The sequence below is a fragment of the Paramisgurnus dabryanus genome, chromosome 24 (genome assembly GCF_030506205.2).
Source record: "Paramisgurnus dabryanus chromosome 24, PD_genome_1.1, whole genome shotgun sequence".
NCBI classification, from domain to species: Eukaryota; Metazoa; Chordata; class Actinopteri; order Cypriniformes; family Cobitidae; genus Paramisgurnus; species Paramisgurnus dabryanus.
In genome coordinates, this window is record NC_133360.1 from 14,645,762 (window position 1) to 14,671,409 (window position 25,648).

The following is a 25,648-nucleotide window of genomic DNA, read 5'->3' on the forward strand; positions in this document are numbered from 1 at the left end:
GTGTCCAAACAAAATTCAATTTTGAGCTGAGAACAAGCAATTACTTTCAATAGCGTTGAAGAACAATAACATCTATTGTAGCAACCAAATGCATGTACATAGAATACTCCACCCCTCTGTGAACATTCAGGAAAATAACAGCTGTTTAAATTTTGAAGGCAAGCAGAATCTGAATGAGACTCTCTTCAAAACAGGTGTCTCGGAATGTTGAATGGTCTAACAATGAGCTATTTTAAGTATAGTTTATGGTCCTTGAAATTTCACTTGCTTTCCTCCTACTGAAGTATGGAGTTTGATAACAACCCAGCAAGCAATTGCTGTCATTTCACCTTCTATAAGCCAGCTGTGAGTAACCCACTTCAAATTTTACTTTATTTTAGTCTAGACGTCTGGGTTTGCTTTTGAAGGACTCATGGCCCTAATGGGCACATGTTCTTTGGGCTCCTCAATAGCAACTTCTGAAGTTTTGTTCCAGCGTGCTTGAAAAAGATTGACTGAACATACCACGCTTGACTGACACATGGTAATTGTGAGCCCAGTCCTCAAGAGTGGAGGCTTGGCGCAGTTGCCTCGAAAATAGGGCAGAGCTAAGGAATATTGTTCCTTCAGCATTTCCGTCTTCCCTGCTCGGTTCATTATTTTAAGGTGTAATTTCATCAGGCTATAAAAGCGATGCTTCAGCGAAGGCTGGTCTTTAGATGCTGAACAAAGGCCCCTGGATTCACTCGCAATAGAAAGCTTTTCTGAGTCACGGGGCCTCTTGTGTTGCGATTCATCACAGTCGCTCTCGCACCCAGAAGAAGTAGGCAGAAGTGTGAGGGAGAGCGAAGCTTTGTCGCTTTCTTTTTTGAAATCTGTTTCGTTTTAAGGTCCATCAAAGCGCCTCTTGAGAAATCTTGAGAGGGTGTGTCGTTGGCGAAGCTCCTGTGTCACATCTGGAAATGAAAGGAGTTTGCGAATAAGCATTAGAGAATAATAAATGTAATTGAATGTTTGAGGCTCGACTCCAATAAATATGGTGATAAGCCCATTCTTTAGGCTCCAAGTGAATAATTGAATTTCCTTGTGGATATCTTGGACTTTGACCATCAAATGCGCTGTAGAAGTGACAGCTGTGGGAGATGCGTGGCATTCGAAAATTGTTGTGAAAATACTCTGCCCCCTCATCTCCCGAAATAATCAAGGCTGCCATGGAGTGCATTAGCTTGGGTCATGGCAGATGGCATTTCTCATTGACACCTCTCGGCTGGAAACCTAAGTAGCTCGGCGCTATGTCTTCATTGTCTTGATTTCAGAGTGACTGTATCTGTTGTGAAGCAGGCAATCATATTCAGCTTTCTCTGTCCTCTTCTGACAGATCCCTTCACTTGATCCGCTTATGTGGAAATATACCATCTGGATCCTTGGCTTTTTCTAAAGAACCTCATTCTGTATTCTCTTAAATGCCTTCAAATGTGTGATAATTTCCTTGAATAGGTCTTGAATGTTCACTTTAGACAGCACACCCACAGATCTCCCACAATCGAGACAAAAAGACAAACATATAGGGCCCTATTTTAACAATCTAAGTGCATGGTCTAAAGTACACCGCGCAAGTGCACTTAAGGCGTGTCCGGATTCACTTTTGCGAGTTTAAAGGTCCCGTTCTTTCTGTGTTTTTGAACCTTTGATTGTGTTTACAGTGCGCAATATAACATGTGTTCATGTTTCACGTGTAACAACTTCCTTGTTCTTTGAAGTCCCTCCTTTAGAAATACTTAACGAGTTCTGATTGTGTAGTTTGTTTAGTGTGTTGTGATTCGATAGCAGCTTAGCTTGCTGTTAGCTTAGCTGGCGACTGACGTATTCCTGTGGGCGGAGTTTAGTCAAAAAATTGTTTTATTGACGTCATTAAAGCAGGAAGTAGAGGGCTGTAGTCCAAACCGGCCGTTCATAGGCTTTGAAAGGAGAATTCTTTTAAAGAAAATATATCGCCTGGCAGTGAACTTTGAGCTTTATCATTTTACAGCTATTATTTATGCTATTATAGCAACAATCAGGAAGAACGTGACCTTTAATGAAAAAATGGTCTTTGCGCCTTGCACGCACAGTCTAAAAGGGTTGTTCCTATTCTCGTAATGAATAATGGGATAGGCATAATGAATAGGAGCAAATGCATTTGCTATTTAAACAACGTGACGTTGGACTTAAAAATGATAACTGCTTTGGGCTAAAACTAGCAAAAAACGCTTGAATCGCGCATTGTGCTAAATTGGGCCAGGTGTATGATAGCTGTATGACAGACAGACATATAGACAGATAGATAGATTTGACAAACCTGATAGATAGCCAGCCAGCCAGATAGATAGACAGAACGGTAAACATAAATACAGACAGACAGATAGATAGACAGACATATAAATAGATTTGACAAACCTGATAGATAAACAGACAGACAGGTAGGCAGACAGAAAGACAGACATATTCCAGATAGAAAGAAACACCTGATAGATAGATAGGTAGATAGATAGATAGACAGACAGACAGACAGACAGACAGACAGACATATAGACAGATTTATAGATTTGACACACCCGATACCTAGATAGACAGACAGGCAGGTAAGCAGACAGACAGATTTGACGTACGCGATAGATAGACACACTCGATAGATAGACAGACAGACAGACAGACAGACAGACATATAACATATAGACGGATTTATAGATTTGACACACCCGATACATAGATAGACAGACAGGCAGGTAAGCAGACAGACAGATTTGACATACCTGATAGATAGACACACCCATTAGATAGACAGACAGACAGACAGATAGATTTATAGATTTGACACACCCGATACATAGATAGACAGACAGGCAGGTAAGCAGACAGACAGATTTGACGTACCCGATAGATAGACACACTCGATAGATAGATAGATAGATAGATAGATAGATAGATAGATAGATAGATAGACAGACAGACAGACAGACAGACAGACAGACAGACAGACAGACAGACAGACAGACAGACAGACAGACATGTAACATATAGACAGATTTATAGATTTGACACCCCCGATACATAGATAGACAGACAGGCAGGTAAGCAGACAGACAGATTTGACGTACCCGATAGATAGACACACTCGATAGATAGATAGATAGATAGATAGATAGATAGATAGATAGATAGATAGATAGATAGATAGACAGATAGACAGATAGACAGACAGACAGACAGACAGACAGACAGACAGACAGACAGACATATAGATATAGACAGACATATAGATTTGACACACCCAATACATAGATAGACAGACAGACAGATAGATAGACATAATGGTAAACATAGACAGACAGACAGGCAGGCAGGCAGACAGACAGATAGATAGTTGGACAGACAGGTAGACAGACAGGCATACAGACAGATAAACAGACAGAAAGATAGTTAAACAGAATGATAAACATATAGACAGAAAGACAGATATTTTTTGACAAATAGACAGACAGACAGACAGACAGATAGATAGACATAATGGTAAACATATGTCAGACAGACATACATACAGACAGATAGATAGATAAATAGAATGATAAACATATAGATAGACAGACATATAGATAGTTTTGACAAACCAGACAGACAAATAGATGGATAATTAACAGAATGATAAAAATATAGAGGGACAGATAGACAGACAGACAGATAGTTTTGACAAATAGATAGACAGACAGGCAGGCAGGCATATAGACAGATAGATACATAGATAAAAGAATGATAAACATATAGGCTATAGAGAGAGACAGACAGATAGATAGACATATAGATAGATAGATAGATAGATAGATAGATAGATAGACAGACAGACAGACAGACAGACAGACAGACAGACAGACAGACAGACATATAGACAGATAGAATTGAAAGACATGATAGATAGACAATACATATATACAGACCGATAGACAGACAGATAGACAGGAAGACAAACAGATAGTATGTCCAGCTTGCTACTCCTCCCCCTTCCAACTCCCTCATCAAAACAATTAAGCATCTTGATCTACTCAGCTTGCTCTGACAGGCATAATTAAAGGTCACAGCCAGAAGGTTCAGCCAGTTAACTACCCATCTTGTAGTGGAGATGCCTTGATCCAGTCCTTTTAGACATTCAGCGCTGGTTCTGTAGAAATCAATAGAGGTTATCGTTATCAAGATTGCAATAATACATCAAGCAATCAACTCTAACATGAAACCAGAAGAAACCAGGCTGGTGCCTGACTTTAAGTCTGCTTTATCTCTGATTGATGGACTCGAAATCAACATTGGAAAGTCACACAATCGCCTTTGATTTTCTTTCATCTTTGTCTTTTTTCTCAAGCTCAGCATGCTGCTGACCCTCACTCTTTTTCATTTCCTGGTGGTTCAGCCTCACAAAGTTCCCTCATTAACACCAAAGTTGGTCCCACCCTCACATTTTAGCCTAACTAGGGAGCCCAATGGAGTTCATAATTTATTGTTTCTTTGGATCTCAATGATAACAGTGCAGTAAAAAGGCCTTTAAATAATTTAAACTGGAGAATTTAACAGAAAATAAGACTGTGGGAGCTATTTTCAGGATGTGAGCTAGTAAGGCGACCTACTGTATAGTGTGTGTGTGTATATACAGTCTTGTTCAAAATAATAGCAGTACAACGTGACTAACCAGAATAATCAAGGTTTTTAGTATATTTTTTTATTGCTACGTGGCAAACAAGTTACCAGTAGGTTCAGTAGATTCTCAGAAAACAAATGAGACCCAGCATTCATGATATGCATGCTCTTAAGGCTGTGCAATTGGGCAATTAGTTGAATTAGTTGAAAGGGGTGTGTTCAAAAAAATAGCAGTGTGGCATTCAATCACTGAGAAATAAATTTTGTGAAGAAACAGGTGTGAATCAGGTGGCCTCTATTTAAGGATGAAGCCAACACTTGTTGAACATGCATTTGAAAGCTGAGGAAAATGGGTCGTTCAAGACATTGTTCAGAAGAACAGCGTACTTTGATTAAAAAGTTGATTGGAGAGGGGAAAACCTATAAAGAGGTGCAAAAAATGATAGGCTGTTCAACTAACATGATCTCCAATGCCTTAAAATGGAGAGCAAAACCAGAGAGACGTGGAAGAAAATGGAAGACAACCATCAAAATGGATAGAAGAATAACCAGAATGGCAAAGGCTCAGCCAATGATCACCTCCAGGATGATCAAAGACAGTCTGGAGTTACCTGTAAGTACTGTGACAGTTAGAAGACGTCTGTGTGAAGCTAATCTATTTTCAAGAATCCCCGCAAAGTCCCTCTGTTAAAAATAAGGCATGTGCAGAAGAGGTTACAATTTGCCAAAGAACACATCAACTGGCCTAAAGAGAAATGGAGGAACATTTTGTGGACTGATGAGAGTAAAATTGTTCTTTTTGGGTCCAAGGGCCACAGGCAGTTTGTGAGACGACCCCCAAACTCTGAATTCAAGCCACAGTACACAGTGAAGGCAGTGAAGCATGGAACATGATATGGGCATGTTTCTCCTACTATGGTGTTGGGCCTATTTATCGCATACCAGGGATCATGGATCAGTTTGCATATGTTAAAATACTTGAAGAGGTCATGTTGCCCTATGCTGAAGAGGACATGCCCTTGAAATGGTTGTTTCAACAAGACAATGACCCAAAACACACTAGTAAACGGGCAAAGTCTTGGTTCCAAACCAACAAAATTAATGTTATGGAGTGGCCAGCCCAATCTCCAGACCTTAATCCAATTGAGAACTTGTGGGGTGATATCAAAAATGCTGTTTCTGAAGCAAAACCAAGAAATGTGAATGAATTGTGGAATGTTGTTAAAGAATCATGGAGTGGAATAACAGCTGAGAGGTGCCACAAGTTGGTTGACTCCATGCCACACAGATGTCAAGCAGTTTTAAAAAACTGTGGTCATACAACTAAATATTAGTTTAGTGATTCACAGGATTGCTAAATCCCAGAAAAAAATTTTGTGTACAAAATAGTTTTGAGTTTGTACAGTCAAAGGTAGACACTGCTATTTTTTTGAACACACCCCTTTCAACTAATTGCCCAATTGCACAGCCTTAAGAGCGTGCATATCATGAATGCTGGGTCTTGTTTGTTTTCTGAGAATCTACTGAACCTACTGGTAACTTGTTTGCCACGTAGCAATAAAAAATATACTAAAAACCTTGATTATCTTGGTTAGTCACATTGTACTGCTATTATTTTGAACAAGACTGTATACCGGTATATAAAATTAATTAAAATAACATTTTACAATGAATTATAAAACCGTTACATCCGGTCCTAGATGCAGAGTTATGTGTGTCATTAAATCCCCTGATGTGTTCTTGCTTTGCCCATCGGGAGGTGACTTGTGTGGACTTTCAAAAGCCAAGTTTCCCAGAATGCATTTAGCATCAACAACCATGTAGCAGAAAACTTATTCCAAATATTACTGTTTCTGTGTCACTTAATGTTGTTTTAAAAGCTGTTTTGGCGAGAATACAAAGGTGTAAACTAGTAGTAAAGATTGCTCTTATTTGACAGTTTTCAGATATGTGAGTTTTAGGTGTTCAGCGGGAGGTCAGCGCTCATGTACCACGCTGAGTACAGCTTGCTTTCGGGAAGTCTTCTGAAATTTGCCACTGGCTTTGAAATATCAGCGTCTGATTTATTAAGTTACACTATAAAAAATGTAGCATGAAGGTTTTGAAAAACTAAATTTTTCAAGTCAATTCAACCCACTTTTTTAAGGTTTGATTTGGGTTAAGTCTGCAAAAACATGTTGCAATTGTTTAATTAATTTTTATTTTAAAATAACATTAACATATATGTTGATATGATGATTTTTTTACAGTGCTATATCATTTTTTACAGTGCCCTTTACTTATTCAAGATAACACACAGCCTCCCGTACCTGATTGCTTACATAATGAATATGTAAATCGTCCATGTAAGTCATATTAATAAAAATGAAATACTAAACAGTAGAGTACTTGTTTTACACCACTAGTAATAAATGTTCTGGAAATAAGAAGTTTTCCTTAATGTATGTAACTATACATTTCATAGGTGATAATAATGGTAAACAGTTTTTGCTGCAAAGTCTATACTTATATATTCAAATTCAGTCAAATCAAACACATTAGTAATGATGCATTGTTTTTATACATGATTTTGCAGAGTGCAACATCCTTGTTGGTCCTGAAATAATATTCCTGACAACCAATCAGATTTTAGGGTTAATGCAGATTTTACAGTTAGGACTGAGTTAGGGGCTTATACATCATATGAATCATTTTATTTATCATAATGGGTTTGTTATAGTTATGGGTTTGGTTTGAACTTTCTTGGCATTTATTTCTTGTACAAGGATTGTTGTTCCAGGACCAACACAAGATGTTGACCCAGAACACAGATACTAAGGTTTCAAAATGCTTGTCTATTTACACACAATGATTGAATGGAGCATGCGTCCCAAAACCAATAGTGGGATTGGAAAATGGAGAACAAAAATGTTTAACGGCTGACTGCTATTTTTATCCAAATCAAACAGATCAATTCAATTGAAATTTTCACAATTGTTCTCTTAAATATGTTATATTTTAAGCTTTGTGTAATGAAAAACTAAAACAGTTTTCAAACTCGTGGGTAAAAAAATTACCTCCACCAAGAATGTAAATTAAGGAAGGAGGTTTTAACTTGAATAGGTGGCAGGTGGAAGTTGAAAATTTAAATACCCTTTCCTATGAAACTATACTCCGTTGACCCGTCCCACCCGTAACACTGTATGCAATTAGTCACATCTAGAGGTTTGTGTGTAGTACCAGTTAAGAGAACTGTGAGACTTTATATTCAATTCTGTGTCCGGGGTTTCGCTTAGGTGAGCAAGAATTCATTAATTCTGTGCCTTCTCCAAAGTTGAGTGCATATTGATGTTAAGTCTGTTGCATCATCTCTTTTTGGATGTTTAAAAGTGCAGAACTTCATTTTTCTACACTGTAATGAATGTAGTGGTATTGCATCTTTATGTAGATTTGGAATTTATTATGTTAAGCAATAAGGTATGAGAGGCAGGGTGTATCATGGAAAAAGTGTTGTTACGATGGTAAGCGGAGTGCCTGCAACCCCTTCAGCGCAACTTATTCATCATTAAGTACTAACCTGAAGTACCATATTGATTTACGGTTACCACACAATACAAAAGCAATATATATATATATATATATATATATATATATATATATATATATATATATATATATATATATATATATATATATATATATATATATATATATATATATATATATATATATATATATATATATATATATAGCATAATATATCAACACAACCTTCATAAAGTAAAATTACTAAAGAGCTCAACAGTTTTCACCTACTATATAGTACATAAGTAGGCGGTTTTGGATGCAGCAAAATGTTTATATATGTTTACGTTACTAATGGCCGTTACTGATAGCGAGTGTTTAGTTCATTGTCAATAAAAGGCTTGTGGGGGGGTACAGAAGTGAAGCGAAGTCGGTCCACATGCCTTGTTCGTGCAACCAAAATCACGGCAGGTTCCGTTAAAGATAAACATTTTGCACTAAATGCTGAACAAAACGCTTCCACTGCACGAAAAAAGCTATAGCTGCACAGATATTTGGCCGCTTGCTGCGTACCGTGAAACACCCATTAGGTTGCTGCGCAGTAATACACTGAATCATTCGGTGCAGCGGTCATAGCTGTGTTTTATCATAAATAAAGTACAGCTATTGACCAATCAGAACTAACTAACTAAAAATAAGAATTAAAAACATTATTTTAACGGTTAATTTAAAAAAATTAAGGCACATTCTGAACGTCGATTCTGGCAACGACCCGCCCACAAATGGGTCATCATAGGTCTGACCTACAAACAGAACTATAAGAAAAAAGCATCTACATTAAATACAGGTTTACTATCACCAAAGACAAAACATGGTTTGTGTGGTGAATTATTGGCTTTTATTGTTGACATTTTGTAACCAAACATTATCTGCATCTTAAAAACTGTACATATTTTTGGGATTAACTGTGTTGGATTAAGTGGAAACAAATGACAACCACCGTTCTAATATACTTGTATACAATCTTAAAGGAGTAGTCTACTTTATAGATGGGGCCCATTGACTTACCATAGTATTTTTTTCCTACTATAAAAAGTCAATGGACCCCATCTTTAAAGTGGACTACTCCTTTAAGAATATTATAGATTAATTATACAATTCAGGCAAACATTAAAGAAAGTTGAGCCTTTATATACTGATAACAAAGCTTGAAACTGCTTAGGCAAAATGTCACTCCACTCCATTATACAGTACAGTGAGTTTGGATCTTATAGTCAGGTTGGCTCATTAATGGTCTCTAGTGCCATCTCATCTGCATGCCCTCAGCTTCAGGAAAGAGAGTTCAAAGACCAATTCCTCTTTTTAACTTGAGCTATATATATATATATATATATATATATATATATATATATATATATATATATATATATATATATATATATATATATATATGATAGTAGCAGATGAACAAGTAAACATTATTAGCTACAGTTAATTATAGGAGTTATCATATGTTGATGTTTTAAGCCATGTGACCATGCGAGTAAAAAGTGTGATAACTAGTCTCCACAGTCGGGAAATAAACCATCACAACTGCACATTAGCTTTTAATAGAAATTCAGTCTCTTTTCCCTTTTTTAAATGATATTGGACAGATCTCCTTGAAACTTTGGTAAAATATTTCTTTTAAGAACTAAAAATGATTCAAGGCTTAAAGGTGCAGTGTGCAATTTTTAGAAGGATCTCTTGACAGAAATGCAAAATAATTTACAGTACAAAACTATATTATCAGGGGTGTATAAAGACCTTGCATAATGAACTGTTACGTTTTTATTACCTTAGAATGACATGTTTTTATCTACACACCCAGTGGGGCCCCTTAGGTGGAAGTCGCCATTTTGTGCCACCATGTTTCTACATAAGCCCTTAATGGACAAACTTTTTTTACTAAGTTATCTCCGTCAATGACATGTTTTTCCAGTGGTGGCAACCGTAGCTTTTCTATGCATTTCAAAAGCGAGGGGTGAGCAGTGGACTTAGCCGTTGCTTGCAATTCACACCCTCACCACTAGATGCCACTAAAATGTACACACTGCACCTTTAAATTATTTCGCTATCAACTATTCGCTGTGCATTCAAAGCTACAAGCTGGTGTCTATATCTATTCCCTTACCTCAGAGCATATTGCAGCATTCATAAGTTACAGTAAATTTAATGTAAAAGCGTGCCAGCATATCCAGAACTCAAAGGCATCTTTTCTGACTTAAAAAAGTAATGAAAAAATTATAATCTCTTCGACTCTTACTTTATCTGTTATTCTCAATATTACCAAATCGTAACACATATATAGATTTTTAATTCTGTTTTATGTTTCAGAAATGGACATTTTAAAGCCATAAAATGATTTATTGTACATTGCTGCAAAGACAAATATTTTATGCCCAATGTGTTTTCGATAAAGTCCCTGAGCATATGAAAATAACAAGCACTTTCACAAACATATTACAGCTTTATGAGAGTAACACTTTGAGTATATTTTTTAAAGGCATAGTTCATCAAAAATTTTGTGTTTAATGATGCTTTAATAGTGGTCTTGATCTCCACCCATGTTCATTGTATGGAAGCAGCCCGATTCTGATGAACATCAAATTTATTAAGTGAACTTTTCCTTTAAAGATCAAATATGAAGATATTTTCTTATGATATAAAATAACTTTACGTTTGTATAAGTTACTATTAATATTAAGTACTACTTAGCTCTATTAACAATGAAATTGAAAGAGAAATGATCACATACATTGCACATTTTTCTCTTAATAGGCGCTTACAATTTTTTACATTTTCAATATATAAATGATTCATGTTTAGCTATTATATTATTTAAATTGACAGCGTTTCTTTTGTGCAACCTAATATGTAAATAAATTCAAACTTTAGATTTGACATAAACTGCAATATTTATGATAAATTATAATAAATATTTAACATTATTCAAATATTAATGAATTTACCAGTGACTGCCCCCTTCCCCACACAGACATAATTAACTTTATATCTCATGAAATTAAACGAAGCCCGTCTACTACATCTCAGCTCTTCTTTCTTCAAAGGTGGAATCACCCATGGATAATTTATTGTTTCTTTGAACGGCATCTTGGTAAGAATCTTTAACCAGTGCCTGTAATTGGCAGCAAGAAAAACAGGTGAGTCTTAAAATCCCAGTGTGTTTGATGGCCTGAGATGCATTGAAAACAGTACAGGTAGATCAGAGAGTCCAAAGACGGGGAAAAGGACTGGTGTAACAAATGTGCAAAAGTGATTCTGAATGCGAGGAAGCAAAACTGGGGCAGCTCCCAGAGGAGGTTTATCACACATGCTTCGTTCCGTCAATCAAAATCAAAGACAGGGTAAAGAAGAGAATGTGAAGGATGCGTCTTTCCACTGTAAAGATGCAATCACACGTCCATTTGCACCAAGACCAGAACCGGAGGCGCCTCGGCCACCTTTGCTTTACGCGGGAGCAGCCGAGCGATGCTGCTGTAGGACGGTGTAGCCCTCCACAGAAGCTCTTTGAGTCCAGCACGAAATTCTCGCCTTATCAGACAGTAAAGGACAGGATTAAGGCAGCTGTTTGTGTGGGCCAAGCAAACGGTCAGGGGGAAGGCGTATGCCTGGGCGTTGTAGAAGGCCTTACTAAAAGGTATCAGGTCGAACTTGATAAGGACGCCCCACAGAGTCAACGCCTGATTGGGCAGCCAACACAAAAAGAAGGAAAGGACTACAATCACGACGGATTTCGTGACTTTAGAACGGCGCTTGTGGCGACCAACCTCGCTTTCGGATCCGATGACCCCGCTGATCCTACGGCTCAGCACGATTCTTAGCAGTAGGAGATAGCAGACGCTTATCACCACTAGAGGAATCAGAAATCCAAGTAGGACCTTCTGAAGCTGGTAAAGACCAAGCAACAGTTGTGGGTCCCAGCTGCCCGTTTCGGGAAAACGGACCAGGCACAGCTCCTCATCCGTGGAAACTTGAGCTATAGTAGAATATATGGAATGTGGAAGTGTGGCGATCAACGACACGACCCAAATGCTTAAGCAGATCCATTTTGCTGCAGCCGCCGCTGCACGCCGACTGTGCATTTTCAACGAGGAAACGATGGAGTAATACCTGGCCACGCTCATGGCGGTCAGGAAAAATACACTGGCGTACATGTTCATAGTTGTCACCGAGCTGATGATTTTACACATAACTTTTCCAAAAGGCCAGCGAAAGTCCAATGCAGTGTCCACGGCCCAGAACGGCAAGGTTAGGACGAACTGTAGATCAGTTAGCGCCAGACCCATCACAAAACAGTTGATGGAGGACTGCTTCTGCCGGTACCGAGAGTGCAGGAGGTAGAGCGCAAGCGAGTTCCCTACGAGTCCCAAAGCGCACACCACTGAATAAATCAGGGCGATCATTACACGCACAGCCAGGCTAGACCCATCACCTTGCAGGGTTGAACTAGACTCCTTAGTCAACAAATGCAGCCAGCAGCGTAATGAAAGGTTCCCACTGGCACCATCTGTACAATTGTCCAGCCCTACGCTGGGATCCAAATTGTGCTCGCATTCTCCAAGTGCAAGAGTTTGACTGGTGTTATTCCTCTCCATGGCAGATTCCCATTCACACTGTTGTCATAGTGAAACTATCCATTCATCTAATTCATCTCATGTTCGATCATTGTTTTTTTCCTCCGTGGATCATTACTTCTCAGGTAACAGGACCGCGGTCTCTTCAGTGCCTTTTCCGCGCACCTCTGTGCGCTCTGCAGCGCGCACACATTCTTTTATACTCAGGGCATGATGCGCGTCCGCGCAATGCTGAGGATCACGCAGCTTATTAAACACATAATAGTTATATATGCAAATATTCTATATAAAAATATCAAAGATAAAGCTTTTTTACATTAAAACGTACATTAATGTGTATAACTTCACAATAATTAAACGCGAGTTTTACCTGAATTCCCATTCACAGACTGACTTTGATGACTAAACAGACGTAAGTTATTTAGAGATGACCGTGGTTTGACAAAATAAAGAAACTGTTTTCTCTTCACTTTTTCAGTCCATGCTTCGTCTGCTGCGCGCACACATTCTTTAAATGCAGAGATGAGCGCACACTGAGGAGCGCGTGCGCTTCTGTCAATCACATTTTATTTAGTAAATGCAAATACTGTACTTTAATCTAAAAAAGGTAACGGCTTTTCTTTAAAACGTACATATTACTAAACTCTTACCGTACTCAACGTTTGCTGTTCGTCCCAGAATGATTTAATGCGAGCTTCAGCAGGATTGCGCGTTCACAGACTGACTTTGGGTGACTAAACCAGAGCATTAAAATATGACTGTGTGTTTTGACCACACAAAGAAAGTGTTAGCTTTACTTTTTCGATCGTTTTATAGTGGGATTGATGAGTAATAATCCTGAGCAAGTTCCGCCGAAAAATGACAGTTAATGCGTCAGTTACTGTACTTTTTAAATATCGATGAGCGGGAAAATGAGACATAACAACAGGTAAGACTTTATCATTCGTATATTATTTTAAATCACTTGTTTATTTAATGAGATAAATATGTGACATGTAAAGTGTGTTTTTATTTTAATAAAATCACATAGACTATAGCTTTGTTTCTTTCAACTTTATTTTATAACATTTTTAAGTAAAATAGTACGCGGGACATCAACCGTTATCCATGATTTGACGACTAACAGCTTTAAAATGTGGGACTGAAATGTTTATCAATAAAACAATAAGGTGGATGTAAAATAAAGTCTCACATAGACTCACCTGGGTTCACAAAAGGCTTTTTGTCCCCACAATCACAGATATTTAATGACAAGTGATTCACCAAAATATCCAACAAATCCACATGATAACACATTGATTTCAAACAATAGGGGCTTTTATTTTTGTTTCTGGTCATTTTAAAAGATCACAGTCCAACAATTAGATATTGTCTTTACGCTAGGAGCAAATAATCTAAAACTTGGATAAAGTTTGTTTATTAAATCAACTGCAGATTAATCAAGTCAATGCAGTTCATTCATTCTTCTTCAACTCTTAGGGTAAAAGAGATGTGCAGGGACCCAAGGGAAAAGTCAAATCGAACAGGCGCATCACGGATAAAAGAGGCTACAAGGTGCCGGATCTGTCTCTCTACAAGATTAAAGAGGTGCTGGGTAAGACAAAACCTTTCCTGTTCAAGTTTGAAGAATAGACCGTTGATGAGAAACTATAGCCCGTCTGCAATCTAGGTCAAGGTTTTCCTTTTACGCTGATTAAAAACTAGCTTCACTCTTATTATTATCATAAAATTTTAATGCAGACATTTTAATACTTAGATCAGTGTCAAAAGGCCAATCTTTATTAAACCCCAAAGTCTCTCATAGGTAATCATTGAGCCTACATTTAAGCCTAAACAATAGGGAAAAGATTTTCTATGGTGCCAATATCATTATAATTTTTTAAATAGGACAGTATTTGTCCTTTTTTATTATCCAGAAGGAGATTTAACACCTATTCATCCATCCCTAAGTGATGGTTTAAACAGTTTAACATGGAAAAGAGTAAATAATGAGTGATACATGAAAATGGCATAATCCCCACTGTCATATCTGTTAATTTATGTAACTCTTTTGGGATTACAGCGAAATGTGCCTTGCACATTGATAATCCAGCTGTATTAAAACTGTATTTGTCAGTGATGATCCTGTTTATTTTTACGGAGGTTGGCTTTTCACCTGTGTTTGTAATACACGCTGGCCTCATTCTGTCTCCTTTGACGTCCAAATTGTGCCGAAAAGCATTTATGTCATCTTTTGTGCAGAACCCAGAGTTCAAAAGAATCGTCCATTTCATTTGATGTGTTAAAAAAATGTATTTAAAAAAGCTATTTACTGCTGAAATAGGTTGAAATGTAGTTGAACACAACATGATTTTATTCAAAAGCACATTCATTACCAAAAGTTATTTATGGATCCCTCTGTGCACTAACGTTTCATCTTGGAGTTCCCAGGTCATTAAAAATTAACTTGGGCTTTCTGTGCCCATGGCGCAAAATTGTCTTTTAAGACACAAAAAACAGAAGGCACAAACACAGATCAAAAAATAATACATTGAATTAATAGCTAGATTGCTTTTAAAAGCAAATGAATAAGCAGGGCAAGCAATTCAAACTTAAAGGAAAACACCACCACTTTTCAATATTTTAGTATGTTCTTACCTCAACTTAGACGAATAAATACATACCTATCTTTTTTAATGCGTGCACTTAATCTTTGTTCAGCACGTTGTGAATGTGTTAGCATTTAGCCTAGCCCCATTCATTCCTTAGGATCCAAACAGGGATGAATTTAGAAGACACCAAACACTTCCATGTTTTCCCTATTTAAAGACTGTTACACGAGTAAGTATGGTGGCACAAAATAAAACGTGGCGATTTTTTAAGCGGATAAAAAATGAGAACTATATTGTATGGCGGAAGAGCACTTAGTTTTCAGCACTTCGACCTCTGGCATTTTATTTTGTGCCACCATACTTACTCGTGTAACTACTCATGTAACAGTCTTTAAATAGGGAAAGCATGGAAATGTTTGGTGGCTTCTAAATTCATCTCTGTTTGGATCCTAAGGAATGAATAGGGCTCGGCTAAATGCAGAGGGCTCGAAACACATTCACGACGCACTGTACAAAGATTAAGAGCACGCATTGAAAAAAGATAGGGATGTTTTCATTCGTCTAAGTTGAGGTAAGAACATAGTAAAATATTGAAAAACAGTGGTGTTTTCCTTTAACGATCACTGCTTTAACATCCAAAAGTGTGCACATTGAAAAATCTGGGGGTTTTGTCCTTTGATCTTCAAATTGAAGAGACAGATTTAAAGTTCTCTCGTTCTCAAATAAGCACATTATTGAGACTTCTGTAAAGTGTAAAAGTTAAAAAAGAAAGAGAAAATAAAAAAGAATGACATAAAAAACTCACAAAATTAAAGTAATGTTACATAAAAAAAGTCTATTTCTCTACAAGATAAGTTCAGAAAGAAGAACAAGAAGAAAAAAAGAGCTTCCAGCCATCTGTAAGCTAAAGTCCCTCTTCAAAAGCGCTGTTGAAGGAGTTCTGACAAATCCCTGGATCAATCCCTCTCTGCCTTTCACATATCATCAGCGTGTGGACTCTGCCTTGAGCCACGTCGAGGATTCAAGGTCACCGTCGCCACATACCCAGTGATGGGGTCGCTATGGTAATGGTCGTCATGCTGGTGGTCCAGGCTGCGGTTGTAAGATTCGTGGTCGTAATCTGTGAGTCCCGGTCCCCTGCGTAGTTCTTCAAGCACAGATGTTATATCCTCCACACTTTTGTCCCCAGAGAAGCGAGGAAGAATTTTGGAGTCTTCGGCCACAGAGTACGGATACTCCAGGGCGTGCATCACACGGGAAGACTGAAGGTCACGCAGCGATCGCGAATGAACTGCATAAAGAAAAATGGGAGGTTGAAATGCAAGCATTTGGAGGTGACCTCGCAGAAGCTTTTCTATGTCCATCAGATATGTAAAGAAATTAATTTACGTTCTGGCAAAAGTTCACATCACTGTGTAATTTAAAGTACTTCCCCAAGATGCTCAAAAATTGGTTTTTCATAGCTCAGGAGACTTAAAGGAATAGTCCATTTTCTTAAAAGAAAAATCCAGATAATTTACTCTCCACCATGTCATCCAAAATGTTGATGTCTTTCTTAGTTCAGTCGAGAAGAAATTATGTTTTTTGAGGAAAACATTGCAGGATTTTTCTCATTTTAATGGACTTTAATAGAGCCCAACATTTAATACTCCATTCAACACTTAACAGTTTTTCTCAACGGAGTTTCAAAGGACTATAAACGATCCCGAACGAGGCATAAGGGTCTTATCTAGCGAAACGATTGTCATTTTTGACAAGAAAAATAAAAAATATGCACTTTTAAACCACAACTTCTCGTCTAGATCCGGTCGTGATGCGTCAGCGTGACCCCACGCAATACGTCATGACGTCAAGAGGTCACAGAGGACGAACGCGAAACTCCGCCCCAGTGTTTACAAGTGTGTTGAAAGAGGACCGTTCCTACGTTGTTGTATGTCAACTGATACTAATTAATGTCGTTGTGTCAGTTTATTGTTTAAAATGGTCCGCAAATATGCGTTTTATATATGTAACACGTGACCTCCCTACGTCACTACGCATTTACGTTAGGTCACGCTGGACCGGACCTAGACGAAAAGTTGTGGTTTAAAAGTGCATTTTTTTTTTTCTTGTCAAAAATGACAATTGTTTCGCTAGATAAGACCCTTATGCCTCGTTTGGGATCGTTTATAGTCCTTTGAAACTCTTTGAAACTGTTAAGTGTTGAGTTAAGTATTAAATGTTGGGCTCTATTAAAGTCCATTAAAATGAGAAAAATCCTGCAATGTTTTCCTCAAAAAACATAATTTCTTCTCAACTAAACAAAGAAAGACATCAACATTTTGGATGACATGGTGGTTAGTAAATTATCTGGATTTTTCTTTTAAGAAAATTCCTTTAATGGAGTTCTTCGTTATATTTTATTTAAGTGTACTGTGGATCAGCAGGTATAGGGCAGGCGCAAGCAATAGCAAGGTCATGGGTTTGATTTCCAGGGACTTCCTGTACTAATAAAATGTTAAGCCTGTATGTACAAGTTTGGATAAAAGCTTCTGGAAAACATGTCTGGGAATTTTTTTACTTTATCTAAGTATAGATCCCTTATAGTCACAAATTAGTGCAAATAGCATCTCTTGTCGGCAAACGCTATTTACTCTAGCTTCGCCCACCAATGTCTGGTTGGACAACTAAAGATTAAAAAAGATGGCGCAGAGTGTTGCTCTTCTTCCTTTTCCTATCACATATCATATCAAAAAGGCATTTATTTTTAATAAAAATAAAGAAAATATTTAAAAAGTAGAAATAAAGTGCCTAACAGTGTGGTGGCTCGTGACTGCTCATCCGAGGGGAGCAAATTCAAAATAAGTGATCCTATGTGCATCAACATGTTTTGTCAAAATAAGTGCCTGCTGCACACGCTTCGAAACTGTTTATGATAAAAGAGAAGCTCACGTTCACAAAATACAATCAAAACACTCCCTTAACAGTAAACTCTGATTACGCATGAGATTATGAGAGTATCTGGCAAACACGAGCGTCTCTTTTATCATAAACTCTTTAGACACATCTGCAGCAGGCACTTATTTTGACAAGACACGTGATGCACATTGGATCACTTGATGGGCCAAACACATATTTTGAAATATTGTGAAATATTTTGAAAGAATAGGTGCGTGTTTGAGGTCGTGTTTGACGTCGACATAAGCTGACATCAGTACCATGCATGATTCAAAAGCTTCCTATGCACACTCGCACCGGCCGCCGCTGTGGCAACTGCTCTGATCCACGCAATGCTGTGAAGCCTGAAAAATAATTTTACATATTGTGCCTTACACACTCATCTAAAGGATTATTAGGAACACCATACTAATACTGTGTTGGACCCCCTTTCGCCTTCAGAACTGCCTTAATTCTACGTGGCATTGATTCAACAAGGTGCTGAAAGCATTCTTTAGAAATGTTGGCCCATATTGATAGGAAAGCATCTTGCAGTTGATGGAGATTTGTGGATGCACATCCAGGGCACAAAGCTCCTGTTCCACCACATCCCAAAGATGCTCTATTGGGTTGAGATCTGGTGACTGTGGGGGCCATTTTAGTACAGTGAACTCATTGTCATGTTCAAGAAACCAATTTGAAATGATTTGAGCTTTGTGACATGGTGCATGGTGGTTATAAAGGGATGGACATGGTCAGAAACAATGCTCAGGTAGGCCGTGGCATTTAAACAATGCCCAATTGGCACTAAGGGGCCTAAAGTGTGCCAAGAAAACATCCCCCACACCATTACACCACCACCACCAGCCTGCACAGTGGTAACAAGTCATGATGGATCCATGTTCTCATTCTGTTTACGCCAAATTCTGACTCTGCCATCTGAATGTCTCTACAGAAATCGAGACTCATCAGACCAGGCAACATTTTTCCAGTCTTCAACTGTCTAATTTTGGTGAGCTTGTCCAAATTGTAGCCTATTTTTCCTATTTGTAGTGGAGATGAGTGGTACCCGGTGGGGTCTTCTGCTGTTGTAGCCCATCCGCCTCAAGGTTGTGTGTGTTGTGGCTTCACAAATGCTTTGCTGCATACCTCGGTTGTAATGAGTGGTTATTTCAGTCAAAGTTGCTCTTATATCAGCATGAATCAGTCGGCCCATTCTCCTCTGACCTCTAGCATCAACAAGGCATTTTCGCCCACAGGACTGCCGCATACTGGATGTTTTTCCCTTTTCACACCATTCTTTGTAAACCCTAGAAATGGTTGTGCGTAAAAATCCCAGTAATTGAGCAGATGCCGCGCTCAAAATTGCTTAAATCACCTTTCTTTCCCATTCTGACATTCAGTTTTGAATTCAGGAGATTGTCTTGGCCAGGTCCACACCCCTAAAGGCATTGAAGCAACTGCCATGTGATTGATTGATAAGATAATAGCATTAATAAGAAATTGAACAGGTGTTCCTAATAATACTTAATGTCAGTAAGTGAGTTTGTGACCCCACCTCATCATCTCTATTAATGAGATTTGGAGCATCAAAGTTTGATTTCAGTCATTGATTTCATATTTATTTGAATCTTTTAAACTCAACTTAAAGATATTAAGGTTATTTTTACAGAATGTTCTTTACATTATTTAGGAGGATTTTATGTCTTTACTTGAACCGGGAAGTTCCCGTTAAGGAAGTTCAAGATAAAATTAGCTTTTTCTGGGAATCAAACCTGTGGCTTTGCCCTTCCTAGTGTAACGCTCTTGTAGTTAAGCTACAGAAACCCAACTAGAATTTTTGAGTTATTTTGAGGATAAAATAAACAGGCACAGTTTCACTCTGTCTCTTTTCATTGTCCCTGAACCTCAACCACTCACTTCAAAAGAACTCAACATGACGCTAATCGAATGAGACTGTGACCGACTGCACCAAACTTTAACCATGACCTGGATACCCTGCTGAATAAAAATTGATTCCCCTCAGAACCACTGACAGCATTTTGATGAGGACAAATTACAGCTTTTCTTCCATGCCGTTGATTCAACGTGAGGGAAACATGACCAAGCCGTCTGCATTTCTTCCGGACCACGCCACCTCTCTCGGCACTTTCCGAAACTATCATAAAGTTTTGGCGTGAGCCTAAAGGCTTGTCAACCATATGATACATTACACAGATTGCTTAGGACCCCTGGTTTTCCAAGCGTGACTTTAAATTCGAATTAGGGATGACGTGCACACGTAGAGGAGAAAAGTCACAGATGCAAGCTCTTTCTTATATCTTTCTTGTATCTCTAATTTGTTTCTCATCCTGTTTTAGAAGAAACATCTGGAATAAGGTCTATAAAGTTTAAGTTGACAAAGCTGAAAGGTCTCCTGAACTATTAAAAAAGAAGTGGGTAATCAAAATGATATTTCCCCATATGAACTTTCTGGAAAAAGTGGAGATGTTTGATCCAAATATCTCACCTCTCAATGGGCTGAAGTCTCCATGCTGACTGATTTTGGTATCTGTGAAGGGCTTCAGATTGGGTAGTAGAATCAGGGTAAATGAGAGAAGCAGCACCTGAGGAACAGAGACAGGCTTGAGCTTACCTTTGAAAGGGTCGTAATGTGTACCATTTAGCTAAAGATATGTATACATTTGAGGTACCAATATGCAGTTTTTGGGTACTAATATGTACCTCTGAGGTATTAATATGAACTCTTTAGATGCAAAGGTGTACAAGTGTTTTATGGTCTTAACTAGATAAAAAGGCTCATAAATCATCCAATGATTTTTAAGGAAAAACAAGCACATATGTGACCCTGGACCCAAGTCTAGTATAGTGAAAAATATGTTTGGTTGTTTGTCTAATATGTGTGTTTGGTTCCTTGTGTGTGTGAATCATCTTTGATGTGTGTGCAAGTTTTTTTTTAACCCTCACCAGAACACAAGTCCCAGTCTGGGCCGGTTTTTTGTATCCGTTCATGACCAGCGCCTGAAGTCTACGCAGCTGTTCCATCAACGATCTGAGATGAAGAGATAAAGCTAGAAAGTTTAATTTTCAGGGGCCTTCAGGCCCCACAGGAGAAGACTGAAGCAGAACTGTGAGAATTACCAAGTAAATGATTCCCTCACATGTTGCATTTCTCCAGCTGAAAGACTTTCCTCTGCAGCTCCTGGTTCTGTGTGTTGCATGCAGCCATCCTTCAAAAAAGGTAAGCTCATTAGCCGTCATCGAACATTCATTTGACATTTGGTTACACCTGGTATTTTGCCAGGGTGTTGCGTTCAGTAGCAATAAATTTCAGTTTAGATTATGATCTTTAGAGTATGATCTCAGTTTGGATTATGTTCTCCTTTCACATACACTACACTGTAAAAATTTAAAGTTGGATCAGCTTAAAACGCAGGCACCGCCTAATTTAAGCTTCAAAAAAGCTCCTCACAAGCTATGTCCATACGTTTTACAATCTATGGTTTTAACCCAATTGTTGGGTTATTATACCCCATGGTTGCATAACAACAACCCAACATTGGGTAATTTTTAGCCAGCATGTGTTCTGTCCAATATTTACCCATTATGGGTCAAAAGTAACCCAGCCATTTTTAGAGTGTGTGACCCTGGACCACAAAACCAGTCATAAGTTGCATGGGTATTTTTTTAGGAATAGCCAACACATTGTTTGGGTCAAAGTTATACATTTTTAAGCCAAAAATCATTAGGAAATTAAGTAAAGATCACAATCCATGAAGATATTTTGTACATATCCTACCGTAAATGTAGAAAATTGTATTTATCATCAGTAATATGTGTCACTAAGGACTTCATTTGGACATCTTTAAAGAGTAACTAAACCCCTGGTCAGAGCCTTACTCCAACCACTGCAATATTTGAAAAAGGCAAGAAAAGTGGGCAGATCCGAACGGAGATAGAGGGGACAAACTAGCTCGTACCAAGTGTGTGGTGAGATCGTAACAAGGGCGTGGTGAGCTTGAACCTGCTTACGTCACGAGTTATTTCTTGGACCCAACATCCAATAGGAAAATTCAACTGCAGTAGCCACCGTTCAACCTGAAGAGGGCAGCACTCAGACGTTTTTACACCATATATTGTAGTATTGAAACACTTTATATCCAAATGTCAAAAAACTTACTAAAATCAAGGAACAGCACTAATAAAACCCCATTCTTACAGATCATTAACTAAAAAAAGTTGGTTTAGGGTTTAGTTACTCTTTAAAGGCGATTTTTCTCAATATTTTGATTTTTTGCACCCTCAGATTCCAAATATTCTACCGAGCCCCTAAGGTGACATTGGAGTAAAAAAATCTAAAGTTTAGTTTCATGTGCTCACTCGAAACTTTCATGTGTTCACGTGAAACTTTCATGTGGTCACGCAAAACCTTCATGTGCAGAATTTTTTATCAAGTTTAGTTTCGCGTGCTCGCGTGAAGCTATCGCATGTTCGCGTGAAACCATCGCGTGCGCACGTGAAACTTTCGCTTTTACGTGCGCATGCGATAGTTTAAGGTGAGCATGCGATAGTTTCACGTGCCCGCGCGATAGCTTTACGTGAGCACGCGAAACTAAACTTTAAAAAAAAAATCTGCACATGAAGGTTTCGCGTGAGCACATGAAGTTTCGCGTGAGCACATGAAACTTTCACATGAGCACATGAAAGTTTCATGTGAGCAAATGAAACTAAACGTTATTTAATTTTTGCTCCATGTCCCCTAAGGGGCTCCGTAATATTCAAATACTTTGGCCAAAATTTGTCCTATCCCAACAAACCATATTATACACTGCAAAAAATAATTTTCAAGAAAAAAATTCTTATATTTTTTGTCTTGTTTTCAGTAAAAATATCAAAAAATTCTTAAATTAAGATGCTTTCTCTTGATGAGCAAAACGACCTTAAAAATAAGTCTAGTTTCTGGACCAAAAATATTAAATTTAAGGGATTTTGTGCATAAAACAAGCAAAAAAAAACTGCCAATGGGGTAGGCCAATTTTTCTTGAATTTAGTGTTTAAGAACAATGTTCAAGATTTTTTTGCTTACCCCTTTGGCAGATTTTTTTGCTTGTTTTATGCACAAAATCACTTAACTTTGATATTTGTAATTTTTTGGGTCATTTTGCTCATCAAGAAAAAGCATCTTAATTTAAGAATTTTTTGATATTTTTACTGAAAACAACACAAAAACACTAAGAATTTTTTTTCTTGAAAATATTTTTTTGCGGTGTAAAAAGCTTATTTATTCAAATATTTTAAAAATTGACCCTTATGACTGGTTTTGTTGTCCAAGGTCACATATTTCCCTCGACATATATTTTAAACATTGATACACATTCAGAGCAAGTGACTCCAAATTTGTAAATGGAAGTGTAGTTTCTGCATTAAGCCTTTCCATCTTTTGGTTTCTTTACTTTGGCAGAAAACTCCATACCTGCTTTCCAGGCCATCAATGTATTCTTTCTTCTTTTTCCGGCTCTCTTGGGCCGACTGCTTGTTGCGAATCTTTCTGCGAATTTTCTTCAGAATCCTTTCCTCGTACTTGATCGAGGGGGGAAAGTGAAAGCACTGAACTTCAAAGACAATCTGGGTTGCTCTACTTTTATGGTATAATTACCAGCTGAAGGTTCTGTACCTTGGTGAGCGGGAACTGATCTGGCAGTGCGACTCCTTCCTTGGCGAGAAGTCGTTTCTCATCTTCTGTAAGAACCAGCTCTTGGTAGGACTGCTGGGATGCCTTTGTGGGCTGCGGGGATGACAGGAATATCAATATTACATGAAAGTAACAAATCCAATCATCGTTTCTGGAAGACCGGATCATAGTCCAGTTTTCCTTCATCAACTTTATCTGCACTAAGGAGTCTTTTTTCTCTATTCTGCCTTTCTCGCTTCACGCTACAGTGATAACTCACAGTTTCTGGTGTGCCAGATAGCAGCAGGTCCTTGATAGTGAGGGGGAATCCTGTGGCCGGTGTCACCTGTGGTACTTCTGATACACGCTGCATCCCTCCGGGCTTGTTTGAGAAGAATCGGGTCCCCCAGCCATCTGCGGTAGTAGATAATACTATTTATCCTGGTTTGTTTGTGCATACCTTCACAAAGCTCAGGAAGCTTATCTTCAGAAAGTATACAAAGCAGGGATGCATAATGCTGTGAATCAATAAGCAGATGTTTGTGTTCTCGGTCGGGAGCCTAGTAATCATCAAGTTTACAACCTTCCGAGTTTTACTGATGCATGAAGGAAAAACTCACTTATATCGAAAGGGAAGTTGGTTTCAAGGACATTGTTTGGGCCCACAAAACCGGGAGTTTCCACTGAAGGGCTTCTGATGGGTGGTGGGCTGTCGATGTGATCCGAATGAGGGTCCTCGCTAATTCCACTGTCGCTCGGAGATGGCGACCATGCTGGAGACCCGTTCATCGAATCGGAGCCACCTAAAATTGCTTTGAAGAAATCTTCGCTACCCTGGGCAGGCATCATCATCTGGGAATCATACAAACGCAGGTGTGTATTAACATAGCCAGGCTTTAAAATAAGCCAGACTTTGTTATGTGTGTATGTGTCATACATGCGGATCTTGAACCGGCCAAAGCTGATCATTTTGCGGTCCCATTTCTTCATGACGTAAGATGCCATCGTTCTTATCGAAGAGCAAATCGAGCAGATCTAACCCTTCGCACCCCTATAAGAGTGCGAGTAGAAGTATTTGCTTTTATTTATTGTTAATTGGAAGTAATACGATAATAACATTTAAAAAACACATTTTAAAACATATAACTCAAATGGTATGAACTTTGCTCTGTGTAAATTATTACATGGGCGGGTAAGATCGTTCGTTTAATAACAATTTCTGTTTTGTTAGCTTACAAAAAAACAAATAAAATACAAAAATCTGGACTTACCTGGTCGGAATAATGGTCCATTTCATTGACGCAGGGTTAACAAAATATCCTTGAATAAAACGAGAACCAAACTAACTGTTATCGGGTTGTCTTGACTTGTCTGCGTCTGTCTGCTCAGTGAGGACAAAGTACGAACTCCAACTCAACGATCGGGTCATCAACAATCATTTTCAGCACTGTCTTTTGATTGGCTGTGCTTTGTTGGGATGAAAGAGTAAAAAAACAACATTTTGCAACAATTGGAAGGAACATTATTGTTTGCTTTTCTTCCAAACATTGATGTGCTACTGTCGGGTTGTATTTAGTAAACATTTATTGTATATATCACATACAAATAAAAAAAGACATAAATGCAAAGACTAGAGCGATGCAGATTATATTTAAAGGGCCACTACATGTTTATTTTACAAACAAACA

The 25,648-nt window shown here is 38.2% G+C and overlaps 2 protein-coding genes across 3 annotated transcripts; both read right to left on the reverse strand.

The window, feature by feature from the left end:
- Positions 1-9,529: 9,529 nt before the first annotated feature.
- rxfp3.2b (relaxin family peptide receptor 3.2b) lies at positions 9,530-13,032 on the reverse strand. The gene has a single exon (XM_065246535.2). It carries the CDS (start codon positions 12,801-12,803, stop codon positions 11,601-11,603), a length of 1,203 nt encoding a protein of 400 aa, XP_065102607.1. The 5' UTR covers positions 12,804-13,032; the 3' UTR covers positions 9,530-11,600.
- Positions 13,033-15,898: 2,866 nt separating this feature from the next.
- creb3l3a (cAMP responsive element binding protein 3-like 3a) lies at positions 15,899-25,388 on the reverse strand. Of its 2 annotated transcripts, none has more exons than XM_065246533.2 (10): positions 25,231-25,377; positions 24,898-25,001; positions 24,581-24,812; positions 24,241-24,374; positions 23,964-24,074; positions 23,763-23,869; positions 21,451-21,519; positions 21,257-21,341; positions 20,799-20,895; positions 15,899-16,664 (listed from the first exon to the last, which is right to left on the reverse strand). In XM_065246533.2, exons 1-10 carry the CDS (start codon positions 25,250-25,252, stop codon positions 16,348-16,350), a joined length of 1,278 nt encoding a protein of 425 aa, XP_065102605.1. In that variant the 5' UTR covers positions 25,253-25,377; the 3' UTR covers positions 15,899-16,347. The 2 variants fall into 2 exon arrangements, with proteins under 2 accessions (XP_065102605.1, XP_065102604.1); XM_065246532.2 differs by having other exon boundaries at positions 15,900-16,664; positions 24,898-25,011; positions 25,232-25,388.
- Positions 25,389-25,648: the final 260 nt, after the last annotated feature.

Excerpts from the sequence above, each read along its gene's own strand:
- rxfp3.2b (XM_065246535.2), bottom strand. The coding sequence starts at position 12,803 with ATGGAGAGGAATAACACCAGTCAAACTCTTGCACTTGGAGAATGCGAG.
- creb3l3a (XM_065246532.2), bottom strand. The coding sequence starts at position 25,252 with ATGGACCATTATTCCGACCAG. Across the intron at positions 24,075-24,240 it reads TATCTGGCACACCAGAAACT|CCCACAAAGGCATCCCAGCA; the intron begins GTGAGTTATCAC and ends TCATCCCCGCAG. Across the intron at positions 21,342-21,450 it reads CAGCTGGAGAAATGCAACAT|ATCGTTGATGGAACAGCTGC; the intron begins GTGAGGGAATCA and ends TCTTCATCTCAG.